Source organism: Rhinoraja longicauda, chromosome 34, assembly GCF_053455715.1.
Source record: "Rhinoraja longicauda isolate Sanriku21f chromosome 34, sRhiLon1.1, whole genome shotgun sequence".
NCBI classification, from domain to species: domain Eukaryota; kingdom Metazoa; phylum Chordata; class Chondrichthyes; order Rajiformes; family Arhynchobatidae; genus Rhinoraja; species Rhinoraja longicauda.
Window position 1 is genome coordinate 23,816,697 of NC_135986.1, and position 26,994 is coordinate 23,843,690.

Genomic DNA, 26,994 nt, shown 5'->3' on the forward strand with positions numbered 1-26,994 from the left:
ATGATAAAGGGAATAGGCTGTTGTTAGCTGTGGGTTAGGTAAAAACAAGTTACAATGAGATTCAACACTTTCATCCCGGAAAGTCACCTATTCCTTTCCTCCAGAGATGCTGTCTGGATCTGTGGTGAATCTGTGGAATTCTCTGCCACAGAAGGTAGTTGAGGTCAGTTCATTGGCTATATTTAAGAGGGAGTTAGATGTGGCCCTTGTGGCTAAAGGGATCAGGGGGTATGGAGAGAAGGCAGGTACGGGATACTGAGTTGGATGATCAGTCATGATCATATTGAATGGTGGTGCAGGCTCGAAGGGCCGAATGGCCTACTCCTGCACCTATTTTCTATGTTTCTACGCACGAGGGCCAATTTTACAGAAAGGTTTGGGATTAGATTCAAGATTCAATTTAATCGCCACATGTACCAATTAAGGGATAGTGAAATTTGAGTTACCATACAGCTACACTAAGCATAAAAAAATAACTGCAGATGCTGGTACAAATCGAAGGTATTTATTCACAAAATGCTGGAGTACCTCAGCGGGTCAGACAGCATCTCTGGAGAAAAGGAATCGGTGACGTTTCGGGTCGAGACCCTTCTTCAGACAGAGAGTCAGGGGAAAGGGAAACAAGAGATAACGACGGTGATATAGAGAGATATAGAACAAATGAATGAAAGATATGCAAAAAAGTAACAATGATAAAGGAAATAGGCTGTTGTTAGCTGTGGGTTAGGTAAAAACAAGTTACAATGAGATTCAACACTTTCATCCCGGAAAGTCACCTATTCCTTTCCTCCAGAGATGCTGTCTGATCTGCTGAGTTACTCCAGCGTTTTGTGTCTATCTTCGGTTGAAACCAGCATCTGCAGTTCCTTCCTACACATTTTGTTTGGTAAAAGGTCTTTGGCTTTGCAACATTAACTAACAGCTGCTGCCTGATCTGCAACATTTTGTTTCTGTTCCCGTTTTCCAAAATCTACCGCTTTTTGTTATTCCAGCTCCACTTGGCGTTGAGGCCCTCATCCTTCCGAGCTTGCCATTGATCAGCCTTAATTCCATCTGACAAATAATACTGTGGCTACAATGCAGAGATGATAGGCTGAGTATCCCGCAAGCGAGTGGCTTCAATCATATCATATATATACAGCCGGAAACACGTCTTTTCGGCCCACCAAGTCCGTGCCGCCCAGCGATCCCCGTACATTAACACTATCCTACACCCACTAGGGACAATTTAAAAAAAAACATTTACCCAGCCAATTAACCTACATACCTGTACGTCTTTGGAGTATGGGAGGAAACCGAAGATCTCGGAGAAAACCCACGCAGGTCACGGGGAGAACGTACAAACTCCTTACAGTGCAGCACCCGTAGTCAGGATCGAACCTGAGTCTCCGGCGCTGCATTCGCTGTAAAGCAGCAACTCTACCGCTGCGCTACCGTGCTGCCCTTTGTGAAGGGTCCCGACCGGAAACACCGTCTATCTCTGTTCTCCAGGGATGTTTAGTTTAAAGATGCAGCGCGGAAACGGATCCTTTGGCCCTCCAAGTCTGCGCTGACCAGTGATCCCCGTACACTAGCGCTATTCAACACGCTAGGGACAATTTACAATTTTTCCCAACGCCAATTAACCTACAAACCTGTTCGTCTTTGGAGTGTGGGAGGAAACCGGAGCACTCGGAGAAAACCCGCGCGGTCACGGAGAAAACATACAAACTCTGTACCGACAGAACCCATAGTCAGTGTAAGAAAATAACTGTGGATGCTGCTACAAACGAAGGTATTTATTTCACAAAATTCTGGAGTAACTCAGCAGGTCAGGCAGCATCTCAGGAGAGAAGGAATGGGTGACGTTTCGGGTCTGTCCCTCTCTTCCCCTTCCCAGATCTCCTACTGTCTTCCTGTCTCCACCTATATCCTTCCTTTGTCCCGTCCCCCTGACATCAGTCTGAAGAAGGGTCTCGACCCGAAACGTCACCCATTCCTTCTCTCCTGAGATGCTGCCTGGCCTGCTGAGTTACTCCAGCATTTTGTGAATAAATACCTTCGATTTGTACCAGCATCTGCAGTTATTTTCTTTCACTTTCGGGTCGAGACCCTTCTTCAGACCCATAGTCAGGATTGAACCTGGGGCTCTGGCGCTGTAAGGCAGCAGCTGCACCCCGTGCCAGACCCGCTGAGTTATTCCAGCATTTTGTGTCGTTCGTTCGTATAAACCAGCATCTGTGGTTCCCTGTTAATGCCTTCAATAACATCTAGGACAAAGCAGCCCTCTAGATTGGCACCCAGTCCCAAACATTTCTTCCTTCCAGTGCCAGCACAGTGTGCCTGCAATCTGTGCCATCTGCAAGATGCCTGGCAGCAATTGGCAAAGGCTTTTGACAAAAGGATGCAAAAGTGCTGGAGTAACTCAGCAGGTCAGATGGCATCTCGGAGGAACATGGACAGGTGATGTTTTGGTGCTTCAGAAGAAAGGTCTGAAGGAGGGGGTCTGTAAATTGTCCCCAGTGTGTAGGGAGTGGATGAGAAAGTGGGATAACACAGAACAACTTTGAATGGGTAATTAATGGTCGGCGTGGGCCAAAGGGCCTGTTTCCATACTGTACCTCTAAGTTGAGCTGAAGAAGGGTCTCCAACCGAAACGTCACCCATTTGTGTTCTCCAGAGAAGCTGCCTGACCTGCTGCGTTACTCCAGCACCGTTGCATCCATTTTCTGCCCTTTTATGTATTCACCAGCACCTGCGGTTCTTTGCTTCTGCTTTTCTTGGCAACCTCTCCTGAATTGTGACCATTGCCACTAAGAGGGACAAGTTTCCCTCCCACCTCAGTTGCAAATACATTGGTCATCGATGGGTCAAAGGACCGTGGGAATAACATCAACAACCATTCTACCGTGGTTCCACTTCCCTATGACCATTGGAGATGGGGCAATCAGTGCCTGCTTTCCCCATGACTGTTACAACCATGTATATCTACAAAATATTGAATTGAGAGCAGGAGATTTCTGCCTTTTATTTTTAGTCTGCCGTTGCAGTGTCAATGTTAACAAAGTTTGTGACTCCCCCGATTAAGCCCATTCATTGAGTTTATGCCAGAAGTATTGTTTCCCCAGTTAATCACAGCTCCCTTGAGAAATAAGAGGCTGTGCACCACAACTGCCTTCAATCCTGTGCTTGAAAAGACAAACAAACTTGTTTTTTTGGAAAATAAAGTTAGGGCGTGGTTTCCTAATGATACAATGGGACTTGCAGCCCAGCTACCTCCCCTGACTCTGGCAACACGTCAAGAGACCATCTTGGCCCCCAAAACACTAGCAAGGATAAATTTATCATCAGTGGGAACAATCTAATCACTTGGTCATATTTCTAAACATAACACTGACATGAGTTTAATTTTCTTGTGCAACATCTGCACTGTTCCCAATGTCAAGACTTGAAAAACTTTTCGGTTAAAAATTAGTCACAATGCAACACAATGGGTCAGGCAGCATCTCTGGATAGAAGGAATGGGCGACGTTTCAGGTTGAGACCCTTCTTAAGGGTCAGTCTTGACCCAAAGCGTCACCCATTCCTTCCCTCCAGAGATGCTCACTGTCCCGCTGTGTTACTCCAGCGTTTGTGTCTGCTGTAAACCAGCATCTGCAGTTCCTTCCGACAGTGTTTTAAATTAGTGTTTCATTTAGAGGTGAAGCGTGGACACAGGCTGAACATTGATCACCCGTTCACACTAGTTCTGTTATCTCACCTTCTCACACCATCGCTCAGTCCGCCTCAACCAACCTGATCTCCCGGTGGCTGAGCACTTCAACTCCCCCTTCGTCTCCCAGTCTGACCTTTCTGTCATGGGCCTCCTCCAGTGCCATAGTGAGGCCCACCGCAAATTGGAGGAACAGCACCTCATATTTCGCTTGGGCAGCTTGCAGCCCAGCGGTATGAACATTGACTTCTCCAACTTTAGATAGTTCCTCTGCCCCTCTCTTCCCCTCCCCTTCCCAGTTCTCCCTCTATCTTCGTCTCCACCTATATCATTCCTTTGACCCGCCCCCCTGACATCAGTTTGAAGAAGGGTCTCAACCCGAAACGTCTCCCATTCCTTCTCTCCTGAAATGCTGCCTGACCTGCTGAGTTACTCCAGCATTTTGTGAAATAAATACCTTCGATTTGTACCAGCATCTGCAGTTATTTTCTTACATCACCTCCTCACCCTATACATTAAGAGCGATTTTTACGGCTGCCAATTATCATGCAAAACCGCACATCTTTGTGACGTGGGAGGAAACAGGAGCACCCAGAAACCCAACACAGTTACAGGGTGTGAACACAAAATGCTGGAGTAACTCAGCGGGTCAGGCAGCATCTTGGGAGAGAAGGAATGGGGGACGTTTCGGGTCGAGACCTTCTTCAGACTGATGCCGTGAGGGGGCGGGACAAAGATAGAATGTAGTCGGAGGCAGGAAGACTAGTGGGAGAACTGGGAAGGGGGAGAGGATAGAGAGGGAAAGCAGGGACTATCTGAAGTTAGAGACATCAATGTTTTAGAGATACAGCGCGGAAACAGGCCCTTCGGCCCACCGAGTCCACGCCGCCCAGCGATCCCCGCACATTACACTATCCTACACACACTAGGGACAATTTTTACATTTACCCAGTCAATTAGCCTACAAACCTGTACGTCTTTGGAGTGTGGGAGGAAACCGAAGATCTCGGAGAAAACCCACGCAGGTCACGGGGAGAACGTACAAACTCCGTACAGACGGCGGCCGTAGTCAGGATCGAACCCGAGTCTCCGGCGCTGCATTCGCTGTAAGGCAGCAACTCTACCGCTGCGCCACCGTGCCGCTCCTAATGTTCATACTGCTGGGATGTAAACTGCCCAAGGAACGTGCAAACTCTACACATAGCACCCAAGGTCAGGATGGAACCCATTTCTCTGGTGCTGTGACCCAGGGAAGCCTAATTAATATAAGCAGGAGCTATTTGTGCTTCTCCTGCCGTTGAGCAAGATCTGGTCTGGTCTTTGGCCGTGCCTCCCTTACCCTGCACTAACCCCGAACCTCTTAATATCCTGCAGTCTTGAATATACTCAGTTGGTCTCTTTGGGCCGTGAATTCCAAAACGTCACCCTCTTTAGTGTCCTCGATTTGTATAAATTAATAAAACACTTTGAAACTCCGCTCCGATTCACAACACTCTGGCCGCTCTGCGTCGACTCTGTCAAGCCCAGAGGAATTTTGTCTGCTTCAATGAGATCACCTCTTAATCTTCTGGACTCCAGAAAACACAGTCTAGTCTGCTTAATCGCTCTTTGCACTACCAATTTGCCAATCTGGTGAACTACTGCTGCCCTCTCTTTAACACAAATGTATACTCTTGCTAGGGAGGCCAGATTAGTCCACAATAATCCGCATGTGGTCTCACCAGCGCTCTGTATAATTGGAGTAAGGTTTCTTTGCTCTTGTACTCAAATCCTTTCACGATAAAAGCACTTCCTAATTAGCTACTGAACCTGCATATTAACTTCCAATAATTAGTGTTGAACTAGCTTCCTCTCAACACCAGCGCCTTTCAATCTATCATTCAAAGAATACTCCGCTTTTTATTCTCTCTTGACCAAAGTGAATTTTAAAAAAATGTCCATTTCATAGAATATTTAGAAAGGAGGAAATTTAGAGGAAAGAAGGAACAAAAGCATGAGGGATTTGAACTCCCTGAATAGTGAAAGGCCTAGATAGTGGATGTGGGGAGGATGTTTCCACTAGTGGGAGAATCTAAGACCAGAGGCCACAGCCTCAGAATAAAAGGACATTTCTTTGGAAAGGAGATGAGGAGGAATTTATGTAGTCAGAGGGTGGTGAATCTGTGGAATTCATTGCCACAGAATGCTGTGGAGGCCGTCTATGGATATTTTAAGGCGGGGATTGACAGATTCTTGATAAGTACGGGCGTCAGGGGTTATGGGGGGAAGGCAGGAGAATGGGGTTGATAGAGAAAGATACATCAGCCATGATTGAATGGCGGAGTAGACTCGATGGGTCGAATGGCCTCATTCTGCTTCTTTACCTAGTTATGAACATCGAACAGTACCGCACAAGAACGGGCCCTTCGGCCAAAATGTTTGTACAGAACATGATGCCGTTAAACTGATCTCATCTGCCTGTACATGATCCATATCCCTCCATTCCCCCTACTTCCACGTGCCGATCTAAAAGCCTCTTAAATGCTACTATTGTATCTGCCTCCGGCACTATCCCAAGTAGCGCCTTCCAGGCACCCACCGTCCTTTGTGTTTATATTTTAAAAAATTGCCCAGCTTATCTAAATTTTCCCTGCTCACCTTATAGGTCAGTCCTCTAGTGTTGCGCAGTTCCACCCTAGGGAAAAGTTCTGACTGTCTTCCCTATCTATTGCTTTCATAATTGTGCGTACTTCGATCACTTCCACAACATTGCAGAGAGGACAATCCAGGTGTATCCAACCTCTCCCTGCAGTTGAAACCTCTAATCCAAGCAGCCTTCTGGTCATAAACAAAATGCTGGAGTAACTCAGCGGGTCAGGCACAATCTCTGGAGAAAAGGAATAGGTGATGGTTCGGGTCGAGACCTTTCTTCAGACTGAGTCAGGGGAAAGGGAAACGAGAGATATAGAAGGTAAATAGAACAAATGAATGAAAGGTATGATCAAGGAAAGGTGGAGCCCACAATTGGCCGTTGTTAGCTGTGGGGTAGGTGATAACGAGTTATACTTCTGGTAAACCTGGTGTCCTAACCTATTTTGTCCTTGCCATACCCTTCTGGCCACACATTTGCTTTGTATCCACATCCCAAAACACTTTAAAACTGAGTGGCTTGCGTGACACAATGTCAGATCCATTATAGACACAGAAAAGGTGGAGTAACTCAGGCAGCATGTTTGGAGAGAAGGGGTGGGTGACGTGTCTCGACCCGAAACACCGTCCATTCCTCCTCTCAAGGGATGCTGCCTGTCCCGCTGAGTTACTCCAGCATCTTGTGTCTATCTTCGGTGTAACATAGAAAATAGGTGCAGGAGTAGGCCATTCGGCCCTTCGAGCCTGCACCGCCATTCAATATGATCATGGCTGATCATCCAACTCAGTATCCCGTACCTGCCTTCTCTCCATACCCCCTGATCCCTTTAGTCACAAGGGCCACATCTAACTCCCTCTTAAATATAGCCAATGAACTGGCCTCAACTACCTTCTGTGGCAGAGAATTCCACAAATGTAGACCATAGTCTGCAGTTCCTTCCCACACATTAGATCCACGAGGAGGATTAAGAAAAAATACACCCCTAAGGAGTTGCAGCTTCTAAGTACCAAAGGCAGTCTCCTAAAGTCTGCCACCTTTCCTTGAAATACATTGGAATGTAATTTTAGCTCCATCATTAATTTCCTCTTCCATTTTAATGAGGGCTGTGGAGCGTTTGTGCAGTAATTTAATTAGGTTTCTGACGAGATTTATAAACCTCGCGCGGCATGTCGCTGCCATTGGTACAGCCCTGAGCCCAAATGACAATTGCCCGGTGGCTCAATTAGCTCTGTGATGCTTGCAGTAGGTTGCAGCTGATCTTGGCAGGGGTCTTTTAAGCTATGTTGAAAGCAGCATAACTGAACGGCGCTATTCGCACTCAGTTGGCACTTTTGTTTGAGGGCAGAACTTATAGAATCATACAGCACGGAAACAGGCCCTTCCGACCATGCCGACCAACATGCCCCATCTGCACTTGTCCGCGTTTGATCCTTCCTATCCATGTACCTGTCCAAATCTATATACTAAATACCATATAGATACTATATACTATATACAAAAAAAACTCTCGTTCGTTTGTTTGTTCCTGAACCACAGCCAAAACAGTACATGATAGCGCAACATTTTTAGGCCCACCTTACTCACCGTCGTCCCTTTGGTGCTAATGGAAGAAGTTTCATTGAAATCGGTGTTATATTTTTAAAGTTATTCACATTTTACAGTTTAAATCTATCTCCTAGGGAGGGGGAGGGAGGGTTGAGGGGGATGGGGAGGGGGGGTTGAGTGGGGAGGGAGCGGGGGAGGAGAGGGTGCTGCATCAATGCAGGAGAGGTTTGGGCCCAACGGGTCCACTTGGTCTAGTGTCTTTTAAATGTTAGGGAGACACAAAATGCTGGAGCAACTCAGCGGGTCAGGCAGCATCTCGGGTGAGAAGGAATGGGTGACGTTTCGGGTCGAGACCCTTCTTCAGACTGCTTCACGATGGCGCAGTGTTTGAGTTGCTGCCTTACAATGCCAGGGGCCCAGGTTCGATCCTGACCGCATGTGCTGTCTGCGCGGAGTTTGTGCGTTCTCCCTGCGACCGCGTGTGTTTTCCCCGGGTGCTCCGCTTTCCACCCACACTTTAAAGACATGCAAATTTGTAGGTTAATTGGCCTTGGTTAAAAAAAATTGTAAATTATCCCTCGTCTGTAGGATAGTACTAGTGTACAGGGTTCGCCGGTCGGTGCGGACTCCTCGGGCCGAACGGCCCGTTTCCATGCAGTATCTCTAAACTAAACTCCATAAACAAGACTACACAAGCCTTTTCTCTATAGGTGGAACATGTAACCCAGGCCCTTTTTGGATTAGCTTTCGTCAGTTTACAAACCAACAGTATGGACATTAAATTCTCCAATTTTAGATAACCTCTAATGACTCCCAACTACTCTACCCCCCCCCCCCCGGCTACTTTCCTCTCTCTGGTTTCAAATCCGCAGTTCTTTAAACATGTCCCTCTTATCTTTGGCCTTTATTCCAACCATCTGCCTATAAACAGCCCCCTCGCTTATGCCCTCCTGCTACCTGAACGCTTTGTCCTGCCCATCCTCTTTTCCAGCTTTCTTCTCCCCTCCCTTACACTCAGTCTGAAGAATGGTCTCGGGCCAACATGTCACATTTCCATGTTCTCCAGAGATGCTGAGTTACTCCAGCAATGTGTGTCCTTTTGTGTATTAACCGGCATATCTGCAGTCATTTCTTTCTTCATCTCTGTGCCATTTCCGAATACCTGCATGTAAACATGACCTCCCCGTTTCCTCCCATCACAACAGTGAGAGCACTTCAGACGTGTGTCTGTGCTGCTCCAGGAGTTGGGTTGCGAGAGATTGTACAACTGGGGTCATATTTCCAGAATTCAGAAGATGATTTCCATTTTAACTAGAGACTTGGTTTTGTTAATTGGAGTGCAGATGTTGGATCACAATTTCATTTAATTGCAGAACCTGGGAGCTGCTATGACTTCTCTTTTCATTTTAAGTTGTACGTTTATGCTGATTGTTAAGACTGATTGCCGTCGGCATTAATAACTCGCATTTTAGCATTTTTGTGGATTGCGGTTTATGGGCTAGGAAAATAACTGTAAATAAGTTATAGAAGCAGAATTAGGCTATTCGGCCCATCGTCTATTCTGCCATTCAAAATCACGGCTGATCTATCTTTCCCTCAACCCCATTCTAGTGCCTTCTCCCCAAAGCCCCCGACACCCATACTAATCGAACATATGCCAAGTACTGCACACAACTACACGGCCAATTGGGAACAATGAGGGTAAATCACATCGTACAACATTATAAAGCTTTCCCTTCCAATCCCAAAGGCAAACATGTGACCTTAGAGCTGTAGGCAGTCTTTTTGTTGAATTAAACTGAACATACAAGATAACAGAAAGCTGGTGTGTAAGTTTACCGGACATAAATTTGCCCGTATACCTATATTTTATAGTATACCTACAATAGGAACGCGTAAATTAAAGTTCAGAGGTAATTGGACAAGCTCGTGATTCTCAATGCTTAAAAAGCAAGGTAGCTGCATAAGCAATTTGGCAAAAAGCTGGAGTAACTCAGAGGGTCAGGCAGCACCTCTGGAGAAAAGGAATAGGTGACGTTTCGGGTCAAGACCCTCCTTCGGACTGAGAGTCAGGGGAAAGGTCAACAAGAGATATGGACGGTGATATAGTCTGAAGAAGGGTCCCGACCCGAAATGCCACCTATTCCTTTTCTCCAGAAATGCTGTCTGACCCGCTGTGTTACTCCAGCTTTTTGTGCCTGTCTTTGGTATAAACCAGCATCTGCAGTTTCTTCCCAAACAATTCGGCAAGCCTTTACGGTTGCTGATGGCTGCTTTGAAGAAGGGTCTCGACCCGAAACGTCACCCATTCCTTCTCTCCTGAGATGCTGCTTGACCTGCTGAGTTACTCCAGCATTTTGTGAATAAATACCTTCGATTTGTACCAGCATCTGCAGTTATTTTCTTACACTACGCTGCTTTGAGGGAGTCATTTGTCATTAAATTAAATAGCTGCGCTGGTTTGAGGGACATGAATGGCATCCCTTTCACATCCTCTACCTCAAATGCATTATTTATGGAGGTGGTTTTAGTTACCTTTTGTGTGTGTGGGGGTGTTGATCCTGATGTTTGAAACCCCAGGTGCAAACAGTAGCCATGTGTTGATTTAACAGTACGTGCGGTAGCGGCTCTTGTTTGCCTGGTCCTGACTCTCTACCGAGGGACAATAGACAATAGGTGCAGGAGGAGGCCATTCGGCCCTTCGAGCCAGCACCGCCATTCAATGTGATCATGGCTGATCATTCTCAATCAGTACCCCATTCCCGCCTTCTCCCCATACCCCCTGACTCCGCTATCCTTAAGAGCTCTATCTAGCTCTCTCTTGAATGCATTCAGAGAATTGGCCTCCACTGCCTTCTGAGGCAGAGAATTCCACAGATTCACAACTCTCTGACTCAAAAAGGTTTTTCCTCATCTCAGTTCTAAATGGCCTACCCCTTATTCTTAAACTGTGGCCCCTGGTTCTGGACTCCCCCAACATTGGGAACATGTTTCCTGCCCCTTAATAATCTTATATGTTTCGATAAGATCCCCTCTCATCCTTCTAAATTCCAGTGTATACAAGCCTAGTCGCTCCAGTCTTTCAACATATGATGGTCCCGCCATTCCGGGAATTAACCTAGTAAACCTACGCTGCACGCCCTCAATAGCAAGAGGGAGACCCGTGAAATTACGGAGCCTGGTATTTATTTGGCAGCTCTCCTGTTGCCGAGGTTGATTCAGATGCCGTGCAGCACTGGAAGGGAAGCGGTGATTTACAATCCTTATTATTCTTGCCGGCAGGTAAGCTAAACAACGAGGAGGAGCCAGGGGAGGGTGCGAGCAAGGAGCGCGCCTCGGGCAGCGATGAGCGGCCGCCCGAATCCGAGCGGCGAGGCCAGAAGAGACGCCACGAAGACCGCGGGCGTGTGTACTACGAGTTCAGGGAGGAGACAAACTACAACCGGTGAGAGAGCACCCAGCACTGTCTGACAAGACGCTGTCCAAGTTAAATCGCAACATTGACCTGGTAGAAGTGGGCGGCGCGGCGGTAGAGTTGCTGCCTGACAGCGCCGGAGACCCGGGTCCCATCCCGACTACGGGCGCTGTCTGCACGGAGTTTGTACGTTCTCCCAGTGACCTGCGTGGGTTTTCTCCGAGATCTTCGGTTTCCTCCCACGCTCCAAAGACGTACAGGTTTGTAGGTGGATTGGCTTGGTATAAATGTAAATTGACCCCCCGTGTGTGCAGGACAGTGTTAATGTGCGAGGGTCAGTGCAGACAGCATCCGTAGTTGGGATTGAACTCGGGTGCTTGGCGCTGTAAAGCAGGAACTCGACTGCTGCACCACAGTGCCGCCTATGATATCCCACATGTAAATGTTTTGCTGAAACGCATCATTGACCAGAGAGGGGTTACTGGTCTGGGTTCAAGATAATTAGATTATAATGTTTAAAAACTCACGATCTCAGAGCAATGTAACAAATATTATGGCAAATGTAAATTCAGTCTGCTCTATTCCTATCCAAGACAGAGATGTTAGAGGCTCTCCAGTAAACAGGAATCGGCTAATCTACCCCTAAAGTCTTACTTGGTGAGCGACATACTGGCACAGTGGTAGAGTCAAGAGTGTTTTATTGTCATGTGTCCCGGACAGAACAATAAAACTCTTACTTGCTGCCTCACAGTGCCAGAGGAATGGGTTCAAACCTGCCCATGGGTGCTGTCTGTACGGAATTTGTACGTTTTCCCTGTGACCACGTGGGTTTTCTCCAGGTTAATTGGCTTCGGTAAAGATTGTAAATTGTCCCCCTCGCGTGTAGGACAGTGCCAGTGTAGGGGGAATCGCTGGTCGTCGCAAACCCGGTGGGCCGAAGGGCCCGTTTGCGCGCTGCATCTCGAGACTAAACTTAAAATACAACGGGCAAGATCGCACATTAAGGGGTTTGATGACAGTTGTGTGCGGTATGTTTTACACAGCGTCCTTTTCCTTGCACCGCCGTCTCCAGATTTGAAACTGCCCCACAAGCCAGCTTCGAATGCCCCTCTGTTTAACAATGAGTCTCTGGCCTGATGCTCAGTGGGGCACAGAACCTCCCCCCTGTGCTTTGTTGCTGTCCCGTTCCCTGGTCTCTGCTCCTTTCTCTAAGTTATGTCTGTTGATTCCCGCAGGGCCAAATCCCCGGTGCCTATGGGGAATGAGGAGGCTGAAGAAGAATTTGACGACAGTTTAGTTTGTCTCGACACCTGTAAGTGTAACATTCTGTGAGGCAAAGGTCAACGTTTACTCCTATATTTTTCTTTTTTTTTAAACTGCTCTGTTCATTTCGGTAGTCAAGCCTGCGGAGCGGATTCTGCAGCGTCGCCTCGGGGGTTTGCAGGCGTTGTGGCAACCCGAAGACCCGAAGACGATTTTATCTCCTCGAGAGTTTTTCACGGTAGATCCTCAAAACATGGGATACGTTCGGCCAGGCGGCCCAAGGCATTTTATTGGCGCCTCGCCCCGAGGTGGCTTATTGCATGCACCATTAGCCGCCGCTTATAATTGGATGATTAATCTCTTGTCAGAGCTTAAACCTGACTCGTAGGGTTTACATTGGCCAGCAAAACAGACTTTGTACCTTACAGGTTCCGCAGTGGGGAGGGCCTGGTGGTGGTGGTGGGAGGGGGGTTGGGTACAGGTCCACCACCGATTTTCCAGCACCCTTTGGTTCCAGAGCCTTTCCGAAGAAGGGTCTCGACCCGAGGCGTCACCCATTCCTTCCCTCAACACATATGCTGCCTGTCCCGCTGAGTTACTCCAGCATCTTGTGTCCGCCTTTCTGGATTATCCGTTTTGCCAGACCCACAGAGTGCGACACTACGGGAACGGTCCGCCAAGGCCGCCGGAGTGCCGAGGTACCGACCTCTGAGGTCGTTCGTGGGGGCGGATCTGTTGGCCGAAGCTCCGGATCCCCCCGGGTTGCGTGGGGCAGATTCGACCCGCCAATCGGCCGCGGTCTGGCTATGGGAACGGATCCGCCGGCTCTGGCCGGGCCGGAGTGCCAGAGCCAAGGCCTGCGTGGGGCAAATGCAATCGGCCGCGGAAGTCCCGATGGGGTGAATATTGGCTGCCTCGCCCGGTGTAAGCACCATATTTTCGGGGGGATTCCAAGTGTGCTCTGGTAATTTTGCACGGATTAAAGGACAAAATCCGGACCGCCAGTTGCCGGAATATCGGTGGCCGACCTGTAACTGTGGCGCGTTTAGCTCTACGTTGACCGACAACCGAGCCACTGAGAGACGGTGGTTGTTGATGATTGCAGTCAACTGCTGATCTTAAATCGTACTTTTTTTATTTTTTGGATGTCTCCACCATTGATGTGACGTGGAGCGCTGGAATACCTCAGCAGGTCTGGCAGCATCTCTGGAGAACACGGATAGGCGGCGTTCTGGGCTGGGAGAAAGGGACCCGACCCGAAAGGTCACCAGTCCGTGTTCTCCCGTAGACGCTGCACGACCCGCTGAGCTACTCCGGCACCCTGCGTCATTTGTAAACCTGCACCCGCACTTCCTTGTTTCTCCCTCTCGTAGACGTGATCTGCTTTGGCGTTATACCCAAGAGCCCCGGTGCTTTGGGGAAATGCCGACTGTTTCATCTCTGCTTCCTTTTGAACAGATAACTCTGACCTTCACTTCCAAGTGGCGAAGGACCGCTACGGCGGGCAGCCACTCTTCCCGGAGAAGTTTGTCTACCTCTGGGGCGGTGCGCGGGCTACCTACGGCGTGACGCAGGGCAAGGTCGGCTTCGAGGTGAAGGTGAGTCCACGTTGGGGCAGCGGTGCTGCTCTGTTCACCCTGTCGGATGTGCCCCAGCTCCCTGGCACCAAACATGGAACAAGACAGCGCAAAAACGGGCCCTTCGGCCCAATATGTCCATGCCAGCTTAAACCGATCTCATCTGCCTGTACATGATCCGTATCTCTCAGTTCCCTGCACTTTCATAGAAACATAGAAAATAGGTGCAGGAGTAGGCCATTCGGCCCTTCGAGCCTGCACCGCCATTCAATATGATCATGGCTGATCATCCAACTCAGTATCCCTTACCTGCCTTCTCTCCATATCCCCTGATCCCTTTAGCCACAAGGGCCACATCTAACTCCCTCTTAAATATAGCCAATGAACTGGCCTCAACTACCTTCTGTGGCAGAGAATTCCACAGATTCACCACTCTCTGTGCCTACCTACAAGCCTCTTAAACGCCACTGTCACACCTGCCTCCACCACCACCCCTGGCAATGCCCTTCAGGCCCCCACCACTTTCTGTGTCGCTGAACAACTTGCCCATCTATACACTAAAACTCTCGTTTGTTTGTTCCTGAACTACAGCCAGAACGGTACACGATAGCACGACAATTTTAGGCCCACCTTACTCACCGTCGTGCCTTCGGAGCTAATGGAAGAAGTTTCATTGAAATCGGTGTTACATTTTTAAAGTTATTCGCGTTTTAAAGTTTAGATCTATCTCCAAGGGAGGATAAGGGGGGATGGAGTGGAGGGGAGGGAGGGGAGGGGGTGAGGAGAGGGTGCTGCACCAATGCAGGAAAGGTTTGTGCCCAACTTGGTCTAGTCTCCACTAAACATTCCCACCTCCCTTCACCTTATATCTATGCCATCTAGTGTTGGACATTTTCACCCTGGGGAAAGAGGTTTTAGCTGTCTAAAACAACATCAAGACATTAAAGGCTTTCAAATGGCTTTGATCTGACGTTATTCCACTCAGATGTATTCATTGTCTTGTGATTCACCATTCATTTGGTTTAATGCCATTTAGTGGTGATGGGGAGGGGGGGGGGGGGTAGTTGATGGGGTCATAGATAGATTGCCACTGCAACATATTAGTTTCCACAGTCCATCCACTGTCTTGCCTTCGTGAACTGCACAGTGAGAACGATTTTAAACCCCAGCGTCTCTGCTGGAAAGTGTGGAATTTGTTGCCGCCCTTGACGTGCGATTACTAAAGTGCAAGCACTTGAGATCCTGTTTCTGGGCTACAAGGTTGCTGACGAGATGAAGTAGCAGCTGGCTGCAGTAGGCACACGATGCTGGAGTAACTCGGTGGGTCAAGCAGCACCTCTGGAGAAAATGGGCAGGTGAAATTTCAGGTCAGGACCCTTCTTCAGACTGAAGGAATCCTTTTCAGTCCGACGGAGGGCGGCACGGTCGCGCAGCGGTAGAGTTGCTGTCTTACAACGCCAGAGACCCGGGTTCCATCCTAACTACGGGTGATGTCTGTACGGAGTTTATGTTCTCCCTGTGACCGCATAGGTTTTCTCGTGGTGCTCCGGTTTCCTCTCGCACTCCAAAGACGTGCAGGTTTACAGGTTAATTGGCTTCAATAAAATTGTACGTTGTCCCCAGTGTGCAGGATAGTGCTAGTGTACGAGGTATACCCCAAACCACCCCATCCCCAGGCACTTTCCCCTGCAACCACAGGAGATGCAACACCTGTCCCTTTACCTCCCCCCCTCAACTCCATCCAAGGACCCAAACAGTCTTTCCAGGTGAGGCAGAGGTTCACCTGCACCTCCTCCAACCTCATCCATTGTATCCGCTGCTCGAGATGTCAACTTGTTTACATTGGCGAAACCAAACGCAGGCTCGGCGATCGTTTCGCTCAACATCTTCGCTCAGTCCCCCTCAACCAACCCGATCTCCCGGTGGCTGAGCACTTCAACTCCCCCTCCCACTCCCAGTCTGACCTTTCTGTCATGGGCCTCCTCCAGTGCCATAGTGAGGCCCACCGCAAATTGGAGGAACAGCACCTCATATTTCGCTTGGGCAGCTTGCAGCCCAGCGGTATGAACATTGACTTCTCCAACTTTAGATAGTTCCTCTGTCCCTCTCTCCCCGTCCCCCTTCCCAGATCTCCCTCTATCTTCCTGTCTCCACCTACATCCTTCCATTGTCCCGCCCCCCTGACATCAGTCTGAAGAAGGGTCTCGACCCGAAACGTCACCCATTCCTTCTCTCCTGAGATGCTGCCTGACCTGCTGAGTTACTCCAGCATTTTGTGAAATAAATACCTAGTGTACGAGGTGATCGCTGGTCGGCATGGACTCGGTGGGCCAAAGGGTCTGTTTCTGCGCTGTATCACGAAAGTCTAAAGGATCCTGATTGGAAACCTCACCTCTGTTTTCTCTGGAGATATACTGCCTTACCCCACGTTTATTCCACCAATTTCTGTCTTTCTCTAACTACCCAGTTGGCGTAGAAGAGGCAATCATTCCTGTGCTCCAAGCTGTGTTACTCCACCATTTTGTGTCTATCCTGGGTATAAACCAGCATCTGCAGTTCCTTGTTACAACATCAGAGGGGTAGACTTCATCTTGAGGGAAGTTGAGTTGGCGGTGAGGAAATATTAATTGGGTTTGGACCGCATTTTAACAGGTACTTTCTCAAATCTAATCCCAGGTGACCCAGAAGTTCCCTGTGAAGCAGCCGGCCGAGACTGAAAATGAACACCATGTTGTGCGTGTGGGCTGGTCACTGGACAACTCCTCGCTACAGCTGGGTAAGCGGGCCAGGGCTCTGTGCATGTTGTGCGCTTTCCCCATTCTGTTCCCGGGCGGAACATGCTGGAACAACACAGCGGGATAGGCAGCATCTCTGGATGGAAGGAATGGGTGACGTTTCGGGTCGAGACCCTTCTTCAGTCTGAAGAAGGGTCTCGACCCGAAACGTCACCCATTCCCTCCATCCACAGATGCTGCCCGCCCCGCTGCGTTACCCCAGCATTTTGTATCCTTATCTTCGGTGTAAACCAGCATCTGCAGTTCCCTGCCACGTGAAGTTTCCGCGGATTTCGCGTTCTACCTGGAAATGTGGCCCCTAGGCTGGGCAAGGCAGCCAATCTCGACCTCACCGGGACTTCCACGGACGATCGGTGGGTTGAATTTGCAACCTGCGGCCAGGGCCTCTGGAACTCCAGCCCAGCTGGAGCCAGCGCGTCTACCCCCATCGCCGAACGACTTCCTTGGCCGGCTGGATAAACCAGCAAAGCTCTGGAACCAAGAGTGCCAGAAAATCAGTGGTGGAACTGTAATGAGTAAATATTAAATTGAAGTGCAAGATTATATAACCAAATTAATTAAGACAGGGTTAAAATATAAAACACAGCAGAAAAGCCAATTACCATATTTTTGGGCTGATTATCAATTAATGTGCGAATTTACTTCAATTAGTAGACAGTGACATATTCACATTATTTTGTAATGTCTGATTTTACTTTCAAATGCACTAAAAGAGGCTTGAAACTGGTAATTTTATGTGTAATCTTCCTTTTTTTTACCCCCGTTGTACGCTTCGCGCAATCGCTCGGCTCTTTTCCTCTTTTTTTGACCTCACATGCCCGAGTTCCTTCCAGTTTTAAGGCTGCCTGTCCGCATGTTTTTATTTACCCATTTCCTCTTCCATTAATCATGCTGCAGGAGACTCTGAGTTTTCCTTTGGCTACGACGGAGCTGGGAGGAAATGGAACAACTCTGCGTTTGAGAAATACGGAGAGACGTTTGATGAAAATGATGTTATCGATTGTTTTGCTGTGAGTACTGATAACATTAGGCAGTGACCCACTGCCTCGCAGCGAATGGGCTTGCTTTCTGGTTTATTCATAAGTGGCCGGAGCAGAATTAGGCCATTGGGCCCATCAATTCTACACCGCCATTCAATCACGGCTGATCTGCCTTTCCCTCTCAACCCCATTCTCCTACCTTCTACCTAGAAAAAAACCTTTTCACTCAGAGTTGTGATTCTGTGGAATTCTCTGCCTTGGAAGGCAGTGGCGGCCAATTCTCTGGATGCTTTCAAGAGAGAGTTAGATAGAGCTCTTAAAGATAGTGGAGTCAGGGGATATGGGGAGAAGGCAGGAATGGGGTACTGATTGTGGGTGCTCACAGTGAATGGCGGTGCTGGCTAGAAGGGCCGAATGGCCTACTCCTATGGCGCCTATAGAAACAGAAACATAGAAAATAGGTGCAGGAGTAGGCCATTCGGCCCTTTGAGCCTGCACCGCCATTCAATATGATCATGGCTGATCATCCAACTCAGTATCCCGTACCTGCCTTCTCTCCATACCCCCTGATCCCTTTAGCCACAAGGGCCACATCTAACTCCCTCTTAAATATAGCCAATGAACTGGCCTCAACTACCTTCTGTGGCAGAGAATTCCACAGATTCACCACTCTCTGTGTGAAAAAAAACGTTCTCATCTCGGTCCTAAAAGACTTCCCCCTTATCCTTAAACTGTGACCCCTTGTTCTGGACTTCCCCAACATCGGGAACAATCTTCCTGCATCTAGCCTGTCCAACCCCTTAAGAATTTTGTAAGTTTCTATAAGATCCCCCCTCAATCTTCTAAATTCCAGCGAGGACAAGCCGAGTCTATCCAGTCTTTCTTCATATGAAAGTCCTGCCATCCCTATTGTCTATTGCCTCCGGTGTTGTAAGGCGGCAAGTCTACTTCTGCATCACCGTGCCGCCCAAGAATAGTGAGAACTGCCGGCCTTCTGCCCTAACAGGTTTCTTGCGTTTTGCTTCACAGAATTTTGACGCCGAGGATGTGGAACTCTCCTTTGCGTTGAACGGCACGTGTCTCGGGGTCGCCTTTACAGTCAGCAAGGAGTCTTTGGCCGACAGGGCCCTGTTCCCCCACGTCCTGACTAAAAACTGTGCACTCGAGTGCAACTTTGGTCAGAAGGAGGAGCCGCTCTTCCCCGTCCCAGAGGATCACACTCTCATACAGAGCGTTGCCCTAGAGGAGAGAGTTCGCGGGGCAATTGGACCCAAGACTCGGGATGCCTGTGAAGTAAGTACCGAAAGTTTGGAGTTTGTACGTTCTCCCCGTGACCGCACGGGTTTCCTCCGGGTACTCCGGTTTCCTCCCACTGTAGGTTAATTGGCTTCTGTAAATCGTCCCTATTGTGTAGGATAGTGCTAGTATGCGGCGTGATCATTGGTCGGCGCGGACTCGGTGGGCCGAAGGGCACGTTTCCACACTGTATTCAGACCTCCCAGCCCTTCTGAATTTTGCGGAAAGTTTCCGCTTTCTTATTTCATTTCTGCGATTCCGATTTCACCTCACATTTTTCCGCAAAACACATGCCTCGCCGCTGGCCCCGCCTCGCCTCGCCGCTGGCCCCGCCTCGCCTCGCCGCTGGCCCCGCCTCGCCGCTGGCCTGGTCTCGCCTCGCCGCTGGCCCCGACTCGCATAAACGCGCCGTTGGCCCAGCCTCGCCTCGCCGCTGGGCTTGCCTCGCCTTGCCACTGGCCCCGACTCGCCCCTGGACTCACCTTGCCGCTGGCACCGCCTCGCTGCGTAGCTCCTCGGAGTGGGGGTGGGAAGGGGGTGGAGGAGGATGGGAGGGGGAGGGGAGTGGAGGATGGGAGTGGGGAGGATGGGAGTGGAGGAGGATGGGAGTGGGGAGGAGGGTTGGGAGGAGGGTTGGGAGGAGGGTTGGGGGGAGGGGGAGTGGAGGTGGGGGAATGGTGGGGAGGGGAAGATGGGAGAGGGATGTCGGGGGTAGGCGGGAGTGGGGGAAGCGGGAGCCGGGAGTGGGGGGGAGGGTAGTGGGGGGGGGGGGGGGGACATGGACTGTTGTGATTTGCTGTTGAAGACCACTGGAGCAAGTATGTCTTCAATGCAGTTAGGTGCATTTTTAAATGAAACTTCATAACTTAGTCACATTTTGTGTAAGGATAAAGCAAAATAGAGAAAACAAAACAATTTTTTCTTTGTTGTAAAAAGTATTTCTGTTCAATTAAATACCAGAATATACTCATGATAGGCCTAACATTGTACATGTAGTCCAAGAACTACAGACTGTTGGAAATAATAGTCGTTTTTCACACATGAATGTAGCGCAGCGCGTACGCGCATTTGGCATGCATACTTTTTTTTGCTGAAAAGTTGCATTAAGCGCCATATTATGAACTTTGATGTAAAATTCTGAATTTTGGACATCAAAATTCTGAATTTATAAAATCAAATGTTGGGAGGTCTGTGTATTTATAAAGTCAAGTAAATAGCACTAGTTCACTGCTCAATAAATGCAGGATCTTGGGCTAAGCAACAATACATTATTGGACAGTCTCCACCCAGCGGTTCTCAAACAAGTGAACCATCATAACAAGAGGAGTTGAGTATAGGAGCAAAGAGGTCCTTCTGCAGTTGTACAGGGCCCTAGTGAGACCGCACCTGGAGCACTATGCGCACTTTTGGTCTCCAAATTTGAGGAAGGATATTCTTGCTATTGAGGGCGTGCAGCGTAGGTTTACTAGGTTAATTCCCGTAATGGCGGGATTGCCGTATGTTGAAAGACTTGAGCGACTGGGCTTGTATACACTGGAATTTAGAAGGATGAGAGGGGATCTTATCGAAACGTATAAGATTATTAAGGGGTTGGACACGTTAGAGGCAGGAAACATGTTCCCAATGTTGGGGGAGTCCAGAACCAGGGGCCACAGTTTAAGAATAAGGGGTAGGCCATTTAGAACGGAGATGAGGAAAAACCTTTTCAGTCAGAGAGTTGTGAATCTGTGGAATTCTCTGCCTCAGCAGGCAGTGGAGGCCAATTCTCTGAATGCATTCAAGAGAGAGCTAGATAGAGCTCTTAATGATAGCGGAGTCAGGGGGTATGGGGAGAAGGCAGGAACGGGGTACTGATTGAGAATGATCAGCCATGATCACAATGAATGGTGGTGCTGGCTAGAAGGGCTGAATGGCCTTCTCCTGCACCTATTGTCTACTGTCTAATTTTGTTTCACTCGGTTGTATAAATTTATACTAATTAGCTAATTGATTTATTGCATCGTATGGGAGTCGCATTCCCAATCTCGTTGTACCTCTGTACAATGTCAATAAAGATAGTATTGTATTGTAATGTCTATTGCCTATTGTCTATCTTCTTACCAACTAGGGAGTGGTCCTGACCTGCTATCTACCTCGCTGTAGACCTTTGAATTTTTATCGGACTTTACCCGACTTCATCTTGAACTAAATGTGATGCCCTTTATCCTGTGTAGGAAAGAACTGCAGATACTGGTTTACAGACACAAAAAGCTGGAGTAACTCAGCGGGGCATGCAGCAGCATCTCTGGGGAGAAGGAATGGGTGACGTTTCGGGTCGAGACCCTTCAAGATGCTGCCTGCCCAGCTGAGTTCCTCCAGCTTTTTGTGTCTATCTACCCGTTATCCTGTATCTGAACGCTGTAGGCGGCTTGATTGTGATCGTGTACAGTCTTTTCGCTGACAGGTTAGCACGTAATCATGACACTGCGATGCCCATGTGGTTAAAGTCTTGGCTTGAGTAGGTGACACCCCCTTTTATGCTGCAGTGTTAGCCAACGATTTTTTAACAATGCTGCGAAAAACATGGCCGCCCGCTTTTGGCTCCTGTCATGTGGCTGCCAGCTCGAGTTTGCAAAAAACACTGGTCTTGTGAACCTCCAACTTGAAAACATTGACACCTTCAAAACAAGGGTGGTACAGCGGTAGAGTTGCTGCCTTACGGCGCCAGAGACCCGGGATCCTGCACACGGTCGCTGTCTGTAAGGAGTTTACACGTTCTCCCCGTGACCGTGTGTTTCCAGTTTTCCCCCAAAGACGTGCAGGTTTGTCGGTCAATAGGCTTTTGTAAATTGTCCCCACGGTGGAGGATAGAATTAGTGTGCGGGGTAATCATTGGTCAGCGTGGACTCAGTGGGCCAAAGGGCCTGTTTCCACGTTGTATCTCTAAACCCTAAAAGTGCAATTTTGTTTTGACATAGAAACATAGAAAATAGGTGCAGGAGGAGGCCATTTGGCCCTTCGAGCCAGCACCGCCATTCATTGCGATCATGGCTGATCATCCACAATCAGTAATCCGTGCCTACCTTCTCCCCATATCCCTTGATTCCACTAGCCCCTAGAGGTCTATATAACTCTCATTTAAATTCATTCAGTGAATTGGCCTCCACTGCCTTCTGTGGCAGAGAATTCCACAAATTCACAACTCTGGGCGAAAAAGTTTTTTCACAACTCAGTTTTAAATGGCCGACCCTTTATTCTTAGACTGTGGCCCCTGGTTCTGGACTCCCCCAACATTGGGAACATTTTTCCTGCCTCTCACTGTGGGAAAGGCCGGATCTCTGGGGCGTCCATGTTACGGCATTGACGTTAACGGTGATCATTGAAACATTCTCTTCCATCTCCAGGTTCTCTTGATGGTTGGCATGCCAGGGGTCGGTAAGACCACCTGGGTGAAGAAGCACGTGGAAGAGAATCCAGAGAAGAGATACACCATCCTGGGAACCCTCAACATTCTCGACAGGATGAGGGTAAGAGATGCCAGCTTTCAATTTTGCTCTGTAGAGTTGCCCAGCTCGGTACAGGCCCTTCGACCCCAACTTGCCCATGCTGTCCGCGATGCCCTTCCTGGTCCCACCTGCCATCATTTGACCCCTCACACCTTTCCTCTCCATGTACCTACCCGAGTGTTTTTTAAATGTAGTCATAGTATCTGCCGAAACTACTGATGTATAAGAGTTGACACCTGGAACAGCGGATACGGTAGGTAAGATTGGAGGAAGTGCAAATGAACCTCTGCCTAACCTAACAGGGCTGTCGGGATCCCTGTGTGTGGAGTTTGCACGTTCTCCCCGTGACCTCGTGGGTTTCCTCCGGGTGCTCCGGGTTCCTCCCACATCCCAAACGCCTGCATGTTTTCCAGTCAATTTTGAACAGTGAAAGGTCCTGGATAGAGTGGATGTGGAGAGGATGTTTCTACTAGTGGGAGAGTCTAGGACCAGAGGGCACGGCCTCAGAATAAAAGGACGTACCTTTAGAAAGGAGATGAGGAAGAATTTCTTTAGTCGGGTGGTGGTGAGTCTGTGAAATTCATTGCCAGAGATGGCTTTGGAGGCCAAGTTAATGGATATTTTTCAGGCAGAGATTACAAATTCTTGATTCGTGAGGGGATCAAAGATTACATGTCTGATCTGGGGAGAATGGGGGGGAGGGTGGGGGTGAAAGATAGATCAGCCATGATTGAATGGCAGAGTAGACCTAATGGCCTATAACTGCTCCTATAACTTATGGACATGTGAATTGGCCCTCTGTAAATTTACCTCCAGTGTGCAGAGTATCACAAAATGCTGGAGTAACTCAGCAGGTCAGGTAGCATCTCAGGAGAGAAGGAATGAGAGACAGGAGAGAAAATCCGAAGACGTACTGGTATGTAGGTTAATTGGCTGGGTAAATGTAAAAATTGTCCCTAGTGTGTGTAGGATAGTGTTAATGTACGGGGATCGCTGGGCGGCACGGACTTGGTGGGCCGAAAAGGCCTGTTTCCGGCTGTATGTGTATGGTATGGTATGGTATGGAGGGTTTCGACCCGAAACGTCACCCATTCCGATACTCCAGCATTTTGCGATACCTTCGATTTGTACCAGCATCTGCAGTTATATTCCTACTCTAGTGTGCATGGAATAATCATAATCATACTTTATTAGCCAAGTATGTTTTACAACAGACGAGGGATTTGATTTGCCCCACAGTCATACCAATACAAAGCAACAAAACACACAAAATACAGTAACATAAACATCCACCACATTCCTCACTATGATGGAAGGCGAAACAAAACGTTCAATCTCCTTCCCTTCTTTGTTCTCCCGCGGTCGGGGGACTCGAGCCTGCCGTTGACGGGACGATCTTGGCTCCCGTAGCCGGCGGTCGGGGCGATCAAGCTCCTGCATCCGGGGGGGGGGGGGGGGAAGGGAGGAGAGGATGAGAAAGTGGAATAATGTGTGAATGGATGATCGATGGTTGGCATGGATTCAGTGGGCCGAAGGGCCTGTTTCCACGCTACATCTCTAACAAAAGGATACATTCTGAGTACCTGGCCTGTTTGGGTACCTGTCACAGGAACATGGAAAATAGGTGCAGGAGGAGGCCATTCGGCCCTTCGAGCCAGCACCGCCATCCAATGTGATCACGGCTGATCATCCAGAATCCGTACCCTGTTCCTGCTTTCTCCCCATATCCCTTGATTCCGTTAGCCCGACAAGCTGTATCGAGCTCTCGATAACCAGATAGGAACCAGGGACAACACACAGTCTAAGAATAATGGGGAGGCCATTTAAAACTGAGGCGAGAAAAAACTTTTTCGCCCAGAGAGTTGTGAATTTGTGGAATTCTCTGCCACCGAAGGCAGTGGAGGCCAATTCACTGGATGAATTTAAATGAGAGTTAGATAGAGCTCTAGGGGCTAGCGGAATCAAGGGATATGGGGAGAAGGCAGGCATGGATTACTGATTGTGGACGATCAGCCATGATCGCAATGAATGGCGGTGCTGACTCGAAGGGCCAAATGGCCTCCTCCTGCACCTATTTTCTATGTTTCAATGTAGGAACAGGTGAATCTACCCATATTCCGTCCGGATTTCAGTCGGGAGAATGGGGATTTTGGTGAATAGCTCGCATTGTTTCATTTTTTGTTTTGTTTCCCTTCAGATCAAAGGGCAGGACAGTCCGGGAACGAGCCTGGCACATCGAAACACACTCATCCAGCAAGCAACCCAGTCCTTGAGCAGACTGATCCAGGTCGCTGCTTGCAAGAAACGCAACTACATCCTCGATCAGGTACCTTGTCCTCCTGCCCCTCGAAGAGTCCGCCCGTTTGCCAGCACCGCTGAATCTACCAATTATTTTAGTCCAGCAGTATAGCGCGGAAACGAGCCCTTCGGCCCACTGGGTCCGCGCTGACCGGCAATCACCCCGTACGCTACCACGGCCCCACAAACTAAGGGGCAGTTTACAATTATTAGCCAACATACCTGCACGCCTTTGGAGTGTGGGGGAAAACCAGAGCACCCGCCCGCGCAGGACACGGGGAGAACGTTCAAACTTTGTCAGGATCGAACACTGGTCTCTGGCGATGTAAGACAGTATCTTGTAGGGCGGCACGGTGGCGCAGCGGTAGAGTTGCTGCCTTACAGCGAATGCAGCGCTGGAGATTCGGTGTACGATCCTGACTACGGGCGCCGTCTGTACGGAGTTTGTACGTTCTCCCCGTGACCTGCGTGGGTTTTCTCCGAAATCTTCGGTTTCCTCCCACACTCCAAAGACATACAGGTATGTAGGTTAATTGGCTGGGCAAATTTATTTTTTTAAATGTCCCTAGTGTGTGTAGGATAGTGTTAATGTGCGGGGATCGCTGGGCGGCGCGGACCCGGTGGGCCGATGGGCCTGTTTCCACGCTGTATCTCTAAAACAAAAATCTCAGCCACTGCGCCACCGTGCGATTTTTTTTAATGTTTTTTATTATGAACTTTATCCTGTAGTCTTTGCCTGCATTTGACCCGTATCCCTCTAACTTTTCATAGAAACATAGAAAATAGGTGCAGGAGTAGGCCATTTGGCATTTCGAGCCTGCACCGCCATTCAATATGATCATGGCTGATCATCCAACTCAGTATCCCGTACCTGCCTTCTCTCTATACCCCCTGATCCCTTTAGCCACAAGGGCCACATCTAACTCCCTCTTAAATATAGCCAATGAACTGGCCTCAACTACCTTCTGTGGCAGAGAATTCCACAGATTCACCACTCTCTGTGTGAAAAAAAACTTTCTCATCTCGGTCCTAAAAGACTTCCCCCTTATCCTTAAACTGTGACCCCTTGTTCTGGACTTCCCCAACATCGGGAACAATCTTCCTGCATCTAGCCTGTCCAACCCCTTAAGAATTTTGTAAGTTTCTATAAGATCCCCCCTTAATCTTCTAAATTCCAGCGAGTACAAGCCAAGTCTATCCAGTCTTTCTTCATATGAAAGTCCTGCCATCCCAGGAATCAATCTGGTGAACCTTCTCTGTACTCCCTCTATGGCAAGAATGTCTTTCCTCGGGTTAGGAGACCAAAACTGTACGCAATACTCCAGGTGTGGTCTCACCAATGCCCTGTACAACTGCAGCAGAACCTCCCTGCTCCTATACTCAAATCCCCTCGCTATGAATGCCAACATACCATTCGCTTTCTTCACTGCCTGCTGCATCTGCATGCCTACTTTCCCGTGTGTGTCCCTGTCCAAATGTCGCGGTAGTACCTGCCTCAACTACGTCCTTCAGCAGCTCGTTCCACACATTTGACAAATGTTGGATCTGTGGAACTCTTTGCCGCGGAAGGCTGTGGAGGCCAAGTCGGCGGATATTTTTAAGGCAGAGATAGATAGATTTTTGATTAGGACTAGAGGGTCTCTCGGGAGAGGTTGAGTCGACTGGGTCTCTATTCCATGGAGCGCAGGAGGATGAGGGGTGATCTTATAGAAGTGTGTAAAATCATGAGAGGAACAGATCGGGTAGGCGCACAGTCTCTTGCCCAGAGTAGGGGAATCGAGGACCAGAGGACATGGGTTCAAGGTGAAGGGGAAAAGATTTAATAGGGGTAACGTTTCCACACAGAGGGTGGTGGGTGTATGGAACGAGCTGCCGGAGGAGGTAGTTGAGGCTGGGACTATCCCACCGTTTAAGAAACAGTTGGACAGGTACATGGATAGGACGGGTTTGGAGGGATATGGACCAAGCGCGGGCAGGTGGGACTAGTGTAGCTGGGACTTGTTGGCCGAACAAGTTGGGC

General features: G+C 48.9%; 1 protein-coding gene across 1 annotated transcript in view; it reads left to right on the forward strand.

Annotated features, from left to right (window-relative positions):
• The window catches only part of LOC144609715 (heterogeneous nuclear ribonucleoprotein U-like protein 2), a 49,573-nt gene that overhangs the window by 11,648 nt on the left and 10,931 nt on the right, over window positions 1-26,994 (forward strand). Inside the window, exons 2-9 of the mRNA XM_078428215.1 lie at window positions 11,148-11,310; window positions 12,516-12,592; window positions 14,002-14,141; window positions 16,797-16,896; window positions 17,813-17,925; window positions 18,925-19,188; window positions 22,575-22,697; window positions 24,874-25,002. Coding sequence (XP_078284341.1) covers window positions 11,148-11,310; window positions 12,516-12,592; window positions 14,002-14,141; window positions 16,797-16,896; window positions 17,813-17,925; window positions 18,925-19,188; window positions 22,575-22,697; window positions 24,874-25,002 — 1,109 coding nt within the window. The remainder of the gene's footprint in view (window positions 1-11,147; window positions 11,311-12,515; window positions 12,593-14,001; window positions 14,142-16,796; window positions 16,897-17,812; window positions 17,926-18,924; window positions 19,189-22,574; window positions 22,698-24,873; window positions 25,003-26,994) is intronic.